The sequence below is a fragment of the Geotrypetes seraphini genome, chromosome 2 (genome assembly GCF_902459505.1).
Source record: "Geotrypetes seraphini chromosome 2, aGeoSer1.1, whole genome shotgun sequence".
In the NCBI taxonomy this organism is placed as follows: Eukaryota; Metazoa; Chordata; class Amphibia; order Gymnophiona; family Dermophiidae; genus Geotrypetes; species Geotrypetes seraphini.
The window spans coordinates 501,698,323-501,708,077 of NC_047085.1; the positions used below are offsets into that span (position 1 = coordinate 501,698,323).

The following is a 9,755-nucleotide window of genomic DNA, read 5'->3' on the forward strand; positions in this document are numbered from 1 at the left end:
TTCACCACATTCTCTGGCAATGGTTTCCCACTTGTAGGTGCCCCCCGGGGGCCTATTTTACAATCCCTGGCAGTGAGGGCAAGAGTGATCCTCAGTTGCTGCCCCCGCTGGCTCTGCACTCGAAATTGCCACAGAAACACATGGAAATAAATGAGATTCTACAAATATAATGTAAATATCATTTTCCTATTTCTTATTAACAGGTTATCTAATCGTTAATCCTGATGTTATATTCAAGATTAAAAAAGAAGATGAGAAATATTTTGCACAACATTGTGAATTGGAGGGAAAAGACAACCCGAATGAGCCCAGCAAGAGTAAGCAGCTGTGTTGTATTTAAAGGGCTTTGCATTTTCAGAGCACAAGATTGGCATCATACATTTAGGGGCCCTTTACGAAAGCTTAGAGAGTGCTAATGGAAGTGGTGCACGCTAAATCCTTAGACAACCCATTTTTTTTTTATGGGCTTCTTAGTATTTAGCATGCACTAATACCACGAGCATGCTCTAAGCTTTAGCGAAAGGGCCCCATAGAGACTTACCCCCTCTTCTATTAAACTGCGCTGAATGGCCCGCGCTGCTCCTGACGCTCATAGGAACTCTATGAGTGTCGGGAGCAGCGCGGCTCATCGTGCTACGAAGAAGAGGCCCTTAGAGGGGCTGATTCTATAAATGGTGCTTAAATGTTAAAAACTTAAGTGCCTGAAATGTAGGCCAGGGTTTTAAGAGCCTACATTTCAGACGCCTGTTTATGGCTCTGCTCACAGAAACGCCCACTTAGGCGTAGGCACCACTAAGCGCCATGCCTATCGCCCAATTAATTTCCCCCCTCCCAATTATTGAGGCTGTTAAAAGTATTTTGCCAATGAAGTTAGGCCCCAAAATCTATTTCCCAGTTTATTATCAGATTCTTGGTGAATCCTTGACATGTTTTCTTGTAACAGGGTTTCCGATTGTAACATCCATTTTCTCGCTGAGTGTTGAACAAGACGTCGATCTCCCCTTCATAGATCCTCCTGAATCGCAGACATCCGAACAGACTCATCTTTCTGTAAGGAGTAAGTATCAAATTTCTCCTGCACAACTTTACTAAGTTCATCCGAGACCATTTAGGAAATCAGTGGTGGTGGTGAGAAGCCATCCATCCTCCCTTCTTCCAAATTTATTTAAAACGTACAATACTGTAGCCCCTGGTCTCCCATAAGCACCCTGTGGCCAGAAGGACCCAATCAGGTAAAAAGGAGAGTAAATAGGACAAACAGAAATTCCCCATTTTACCAGTATATTCAGGGTTCTGGTACGCCAATCCCCAGAACTATATGCATAGAGGTAGCCTGCTGCTTAGAGAATTCCAGCTCCCACAAAGCCACCAACCAGAGAGAGACAAGACTGTTTCTCCCTTCTCCCTTCCCCAGAGAATTGCGACTAAGATGGTTAAGGGACTGGAGGAGTTGCCGTACAGCGAGAGATTAGAGAAACTGGGCCTCTTCTCCCTTGAAAAGAGGAGACTGAGAGGGGACATGATCGGAACGTTCAAGATAATGAAGGGAATAGACTTAGTAGATAAAGACAGGTTGTTCACCCTCTCCAAGGTAGGGAGAACAAGAGGGCACTCTCTAAAGTTAAAAGGGGATGGATTCCGTACAAACGTAAGGAAGTTCTTCACCCAGAGAGTGGTGGAAAATGGAACGCTCTTCCGGAGGCTGTTGTAGGGGAAAACACCCTCCAGGGATTCAAGACAAAGTTAGACAAGTTTCTGCTGAACCAGAACGTACGCAGGTAAGGCTAGGCTCAGTTAGGGCATTTGCTTGAAGGGGATATTGTTTGTGAACAAACACCTACGTGAATACTTCTTCAAATATACCAGACCCTTCATAAAGCCTTGATGGTAGGCGAAACAGGTCCCGCCAGTCATGGGGATTTATTGAACAGTTATTCTCTCCTTTGAACAATGGATGCTGGCAGGCGCTGATTAAGATAAGTCCCACTTTGACTTACTGTCTTGCACTAATCATCAAAAAATTGGTAATTTAAAATATTTTCTGAAAATTGAAAAAATATAATAACGGTTTGTTCAAACCACCAATAGAAGAATCATTATAAGCTATGGTGTGGTTTAATTCAGAGGTTCTTTTAGGTCTATGAAAGAAACCGGAACCCCAGTTTATGCAGACTGATTTTATTCTTTGTGGATTGTTTGCGGGGTTCCTGAGACCATTTTCCTCGCGATATAGAAGTGACTAGTCTTTGACTGGTTAAGGAGATCATATTTTCAGTAGGAGAGGCTTCTACCCCATTAAATGGTGCCGAGCTGCCCAGGAGGGGATATTCAGGGTCACTGACCCAAAAACCGCCCCTAAATATCTCCTCTGACTGCCACAGCACTATCCCAGAGCTGGTCATGGTGGTCCCAGAATTTAACTGGGTAGCGGTGGTGATCAGTCCACTTCTCAGTCAGCTCACTGAGTAAAGTTAGGACATTTCTGTGTGCTAAACATCACAAGGCATTAGCACACGCTAAGCGTTGGCAAAAGGGCCCCTTAATCATTTTAATTCTTTTATATTGTGCTTGTAACTCATTATTTTAATTGTAACCGGTGAGATGTTTTGCAAATTCAGCTGAATATCAACTAAACTAAACTAAACCTTAAGTTTATATACCGCATCCTCTCCACGGAAGTGGAGCTCGGCACGGTTTACAAGAACTTAAAATATAAGAAGAGAAAGGAAAAGGTTTACATGAGCTTATATATAGAATGGAAGAGTAAGGGGGAAAATAGAATTATATGTTAGAGAAGAGCCAAGTTTTCAGTTGCTTGCGGAATAGTTGGAGAGAGCCCAGGTTCCGCAACGGGATAGTAAGGTCGTTCCAGAGACCTGTGATTTTGAAGAGAAGAGATTTTCCCAGTTTACCTGCATAGAGAATACCGCGTAGAGAGGGGAAGGATAGTTTATATCTTTGGGGCGGGTCTGGTGGAGTCAGGACTCGAGGAGTTAAATAGTGGGATTAGGGGAGGAAGGATGCCGTGAATGATCTTAAAAGCCAGGCAGGAGCATTTGAAATGGATTCTGGAAATCACTGGGAGCCAGTGAAGATTGGACAGGAGTGGGGAGACATGGTCAGATTTGCGTTTTGCAACGATCAACTTGGCTGCAATAAATGAACCTGAACTTACTGGGGGCTATAGAGACCTCTCCAGCTCTGTCTCATTAAATCAGAACAATTTAGCAGACCTCCATTCGGGGGGGGCATATTTAAATGTTTCTAAATCAGTCGATCTGTTCTTCGTCCTGTTGCTATAGATCAGAAACCAATCTATGTAAAAACAAACAAAACAAACCTAACATAGTAACATAGTAGATGACGGCAGATAAAGACCCGAATGGTCCATCCAGTCTGCCCAACCTGATTCAATTTAAATTTTTTATTTATTTATTTATTTATTTTATTTTTTTTCTTCTTGGCTATTTCTGGGCGAGAATCCAAAGCTTTACCCGGTACTGTGCTTGGGTTCCAACTGCCGAAATCTCTGTTAAGACTTACTCCAGCCCATCTACACCCTCCCAGCCATTGAAGCCCTCCCCTGCCCATCCTCCACCAAACGGCCATACACAGACACAGACCGTACAAGTCTGCCCAGTAACTGGCCTAGTTCAATATTTAATATTATTTTCTGATTCTAAATCTTCTGTGTTCATCCCACACTTCTTTGAACTCAGTCCCGATGAACGGAGCTGTTTGTAGCTCTTGAGGAAAGGAGTCGCCCAATTCAGTAGTAAGATAATCAGGACCCGAGGTAACTTTTTTATTTTTTATTTTTTTTAACCATAGTGTAATAATGAAGACCATTGTCCCATAACAGGCTCGCACAATATCAAGCCTGACATTTTAATCCGATTTGAGCAAGAGGGATTCAAGACTGAACCTCTGGGATCTGAGGAAAGAGGATGTCTGACCACCGCAGGCTCGTGTGAGGAACAGTATGAAACAGGTGATGGAGCTTGAATGAAAGCCAGTAATGACGCGCTACAAACTTTTCCTTAAAGAAAGACTCCTCCTTCTAATCACAGTCCCTCCTTTAACCTTTGTTGTGAGGATTATGTATGTGTTCTGTTCCCCTATTTTTACTTGTCAGTTGTGCTTTTTTACTTATTTATTTAGGGGGGTTATACCTTCTCTTTTTCTTATTCTCCCTCACCATTTCCCAGGTCTCTCTCCTTTCTCTTCTTCATCTTTCAATACCTATTTCTCATCCTTTATCAGTTGATTAAATCTTCCTTATATCTTTAGTTCTGATCTCTCTTGGTGCTGCTCCAAGGTGTGACTGACTGGTAGAGCTGCTGCCTCTGCACCCGGCGGTTGTGAGATCAAATCCCAGTGTTGCTCCTTCTGACCCTGGGCAAGTCACTTAGGTCTAGATTCACTAAGGGCATGGATCGGAGGGGGTGTTCCTTAATTGTGCTGGTAAAGGATTCTACCAGTTTGCTGCCAGGTATGGGAAGGTTGTAGAGTGAATAGTTTTGTGTTTGGTTCCTCTAGGATTTGGGAATCATATTCTCATATGGTTTCTGATCAGGTTGTATTTGTCTTTGGGTGATATTTTGATTAAGTTCAACATGTAGTCTGGTGTTTCCTCATGGAAGACTAAAAAGATTAATACACATGTACACTTCTCCCTCGGTATTGGCGGGGGGGTTAGGGGCAGAGCCGGACCGCGAAGTGTGAAAAATCGCAAATAACTTTGTGCCGGCTCTGACCCATCCCGGACCTTAGCTGGTGGTCTCCGCCTCCGATCGCCTCCCTCTGTCCGTGTTGCGTGTTTGCGGGGGGCCAGTGCGGATGCTTCGGTCTCCTCTTTCCCTGCTTCGGTGTCGGGCCGGGGAAGTGAAGAGGCAGCGGCGGGAGGATGCAGGTATGAGGCACTTGCCGTGGGGAGGCGGGTTGATAGCTGGGGTTATAGGATGCTGAGAGCAGAGATCATTCTTCTCAGTGCATAGGACCTGGGCCGGGCAGCCTATGTCGGGAAAGGCTGGGGAGCAGCTGGAGCCTGCTTGCGTGCATGTGTTTAGGTCTGTGTGGACCCCAACCGCTCTCTCCAGGGTCTGGCTCCTCGGTGCTCTTCGTTTCTCTCACATCGCCGTGAAGACGAACCAGTCTGTTATTTTGATGAGGCCTCCCTCCGCCTCCAATTGCCTCCCTCCTCGCCCCTATCCAAGTCCCGGGACCGTTTTTTTTTTTTTCAATTCTCAGGAGGGGGGAGGCTGGGGAAAAAAAATTGTGAATAAGTGAAACCGTAAACGTCGGAACTGCAAATAGGGAGAGGGAAGTGTACATAGTTTAAAAATATACCTTGCTTCGGAGGGAAGCCAGTGTAGTTTGAGGTACAGGGGTGTCGCTTCATCATATTTGGTTGCTGAGAAAATAAGTCTGGCTCCTATATTTTGAATGGTTTGTAGTTTTTTCCCATATATTTTCTTTGCATCCTCTATAAAAGATATTGTAATAATCTAGTTGGGATAGTACTACTGACTGAACCATAGGCGTTGGAACGGGGGGGGGGGGGGGTGTCACAGGGGCCCTGGCCTCCCCATAAATTGCCCATCCTGTGGGTGATCCTGTGTGTGTGTGTGAAAAACCACTTCTTGCGAGGCTGGGAGCAGTACCCTGTTACAGACCAGCGTGCCTGCTGGTCGGCACTCTCTGCCATGCCCGTTCGCCGGCATCTACTCCTCCTCCCTCCCGCCTGCTTAGTCGCCCGCCCGCCGCGTGTCTATGTTTAACTTCTTAGAAAAGCGCTGCACCGTCCTGCCGCTGGCCCCAGCGTCTTCTCTCCACTGCGGCCAGCCCTAGCGGAAACAGGAAGTTGTCAGAGAAGGCGGGCCGCAGTGGAGAGAAGAAGCCGGGGCCAGCAGGAGGGCAGCGCAGTGCTTTTCTAAGAAGTTAAACGTAGACGTGCGGCGGGAGGGAGGAGGGGAGTGTAGATGCTGGCAGGGATGCGGCATAGTGCCGACCAGCTAGGTTTAGAAAACCAGTAGAGAGGAAGCATATGGGACTGGTGGAAGGGAGAGATGTTGGACTCAGATGAGGGAAAGAAGAAGAGGAATGGAATAAGGGAGGGAGGGAATGATGTCAGATGTGGGAGAATTGGATTTGGGGGATGGCAGATGGGGTAGAAGGAGGACAGAGAGAGGTGGCAGAGGGGGGCAGAAGGGGGACAATAAAAGATGGATTTGGAGAAGGACAGAGGGAGTAAGAGGGAGAGATGGACATGCGGGAAGGCAGAGGGGGAAAAGGGAGAAATGGATGTGGAGGGAGAGATTTGGTGGAGGGGCAAGATGGGGAAAGAGAAAGAGATTCAGGGGAGGTGACAGAAGGGGGAGGGAGAGATGGACAACTAGGGAAAAGCAGAGAAGGAAGCGAAGACATGGCTAGGGAAAGGTGGAGGGGATATGGCCTGGGGGCCAGGAGAAATGAGAGATGTCATACTTGCGAGCACACTAGGACCACTGGCCATACTCTGCAGCTGGAAAGAAGGAGGAGGAGACTTATTTGGATGTTTTAGAGCCAGCCAGACCACAGGTACACACTCTTGGGAGGGGGCATGAACTTGGAACACAGAAGGGAGGGAGGAAGAGAGGCATATTGGGTCACAGGAGGGAGGGAGGGGCACATTGAGACAAGGAAGGAAGTGAACGTGAATGGGACAAATAAGGGAGGGGGCATGAATTTGGGACACAGAATGGAGAGAGGGGACATGTTAGGACACAGAAGCGAGAGGGGGGCACAAACTTGGGACAAAGGCTTGAAAGGAGGGAGGGAGCACTAACATGGGACACAGAAGGGAGGGAGGAGCTTCTCACCCTCACCACGCCACTGTCGCTACCTATCTGCCAGGCATTTTGTTTGTGGAGGGTCTTCTCTCTCTTTTGATTTTGTGTTTACCAGTACTTCCTTTGTGGCACTTCTGATGTGGTCTACCTTTTCTTTGAAATAGTTTGCCAGTTTAGCTTCTATTGGGGTATTTGTTGATTTGGTGGTTAATTCAGTTGGGTCAGCTAGAAAGTGCGGTATTTGAAATAAAAAATTTTTTAAACCTGTTTTCCCTTTTCCGATTTGTTCAGCTATGTTTGGGGTTTTTTTTTAGTGGCTGATCTTTTTTCTCCATGAGATTTTTAGGGGCATAATAAACCCCCCCCCAACTAAAATGTCCCCAAAACCGCCTAAGTTGGCACTTGGACGTTTTGCTTGTCTGTATGGCCAGTCCATTACAATGGACACCATTTGGATATTATTTCAGAAAGGCTTTTGACTGTGAATCCCTACAGACGCTTCCTATCCCGGAATAAACAAAACCAAAACAACATTATCCCTTTAACCTCGTGTGTCTTTCCTTTGTTTTATTAAATTCCCCTTTCCCTTATAAATATTGTAACTCATCCCTTTCCTGAATATCTTCTTGTCCCAGTTTGTTTAGAGTATCGGCCTTTCCCCTGTCTGGTTTGTTTGTTTTTTAAATCCTGTACCCATTGATTTTAACTTTGTTAACCACCTTGATTTGACTACAATCATTAAGAAATGTGGTATATCAAATAAACTAACTCTAATTGTACTGTGGGCAGGCTTATCTGTTTCTCCTTAGATGTCTGGCACTACTTTGGTACATTAGCTACAGTATGGACTCCTGTATTGCAGCTAATGGGTATCAACAGCTATGGTATGGACTCCTGTGTATATTTACAGAAAGAAGATTAGCATTTTCACATAGAGGTTTTGGTTAGTGAATGTAATCGAAGTAAAGGGAATCACTGCAGAGACTGGAGGGGAGGATGAGATGTTCAGAACCAGCAAATGAGATCAGGGTGTTCTATTTACATATTTTCATGTGCCATTGCTCTCCTGTCTATAAGCAAATGACTTTAAAGGCTCCTGTGGGGATATTTGCCTATATATGTCTTACAAATAGCTGTACATACTTATGTACATACTTATTTATGTACATACTTTCATATTTATCCGACAGATAACAGATTTGGGAATAAGAGAATGAGAGTATGTGATGGGCAGCAGAAGGAGGAATGGACACACAAAGACCCTTCCAGAGGCAGCCCAGATTCTTCAGCTGATGAAAATACCCCAAAAGGAGAGAGCTCAAATGTATGTACAGAACAAGAGAGACATTCCACCAACTGCTCAAATCTCAGACAAAATGAGATAATAAGCAGGCAGAAACATTGTCAGAGCACTACATGTGAGGAAATGTTCACTGGGAAGTCAGACCTGACAGGACCAAAAAGATTTCAGAGACGAGACAAACTGTTCCACTGTATGGAATGTGAAAAATCATTTACATATAGATCAGGACTTATAATTCATGAAAAAGTGCCTGAAGAAAGAAAACAAACAAAATGTTCTGGACATGATAAAAACTTCAGCCAGGTATTTGAACTGAGAAGACATGAATTAATCAGCATTAGCAGGAAACAAGTGCATCAAATGAACCTCAAGGGAGCGAAGCTATTTAAATGTTCTGAATGCTATAAAAGCTTCAATCAAAAAAGTAACCTCATACTTCACAAAAGAATCCATACTGGAGAAAAACTGTATAAATGTTCTGAATGTGGTAAAAGCTTCAATACTAAAGGTAGCCTCAGAACTCATGAAAGAATCCACACTGGAGAAAACCCATATAAATGTTCTCAATGTAATAAAAACTTCAACCGCATAAGTACGCTCAGAAGTCATGAAAGAATCCACAATGGAGAAAAACCATATAAATGTTCTCAATGTGGTAAAGGCTGCACTACTAAAGATAAACTCAGAATTCATGAAAGAATCCACACGGGAGAAAAACCATATACATGTTCTGAATGTGGTAAAGGCTGTAACACTAAAGATAAACTCAGAATTCATGAAAGAATCCACACGGGAGAAAAACCATATACATGTTCTGAATGTGGTAAAGGCTGTAACACTAAAGATAAACTCAAAATTCATGAAAGAATCCACACGGGAGAAAAACCACATACATGTTCTGAATGTGGAAAATCTTTCAATAATACAGGTAGCCTCAAAAATCATGAAAGAATCCACACAGGAGAAAAACCATATCAGTGTTTTCAATGTGATAAATTCTTTAGTAATACAAGTGGCCTCAAAAATCATGAAAGAATCCACACGGGAGAAAAACCATATAAATGCTCTGAATGTGATAAAAGCTTCAATCAAAAAAGTAACCTCAGAACACATGAAAGAATCCATACTAGACTATATAAATGTTCTCAATGTGATATATGTTTCAATCGTACACGTAGTTGTAGAATTCATGGAAAAATCCATACCAGAGAGAAACTATATCAGTGTTCTGAATGTGATAAAAGCTTCAATCAGAAAAGTAATCTTGGGTGTCATAAAAGAATTCATAGTGGAGAAAAACCGTATAAATGTTCTGAAAGTGATAAAAGCTTCAATTGAAAAAGTCACCTTAAAATTCATTAAAGAATCTACATTGAAGAAAAGCCTTATAAATGTGTACCTTTTGAACTCATGAAATAATTCACAGTGGGGAAAAAGCCATAGAAATGTGCTGATCTGATGTTAGCAATCTGTAACTTGTCACTAAAATCATCCATAGTACCTGAAGATTGGAGAGGCAATTCTTAAAAAGGGTTCCAGGGGTGCTCTGGGAAATTACAGAATAAGCTGACCTGTGCCAGGCAAAATACTGGAAAGTATTATTTTAAAAAAATTAAATTACT

At 43.6% G+C, this 9,755-nt stretch overlaps 1 protein-coding gene across 2 annotated transcripts in view; it reads left to right on the forward strand.

Annotated features, from left to right (window-relative positions):
* Positions 1–9,496, forward strand: part of LOC117354483 (zinc finger protein 879-like) — a 33,779-nt gene extending 24,283 nt beyond the window's left edge. The window contains exons 3-6 of one of the 2 annotated variants that reach the window (XM_033932115.1): positions 204–317; positions 944–1,057; positions 3,863–3,991; positions 8,021–9,496. In XM_033932115.1, the coding sequence (XP_033788006.1) occupies positions 204–317; positions 944–1,057; positions 3,863–3,991; positions 8,021–9,471 (1,808 nt within the window). In that variant the 3' untranslated portion in view covers positions 9,472–9,496. The remainder of the gene's footprint in view (positions 1–203; positions 318–943; positions 1,058–3,862; positions 3,992–8,020) is intronic. The other variant, XM_033932116.1, reaches the window with a different exon arrangement.
* The last annotated feature ends 259 nt before the right edge of the window (positions 9,497–9,755 follow it).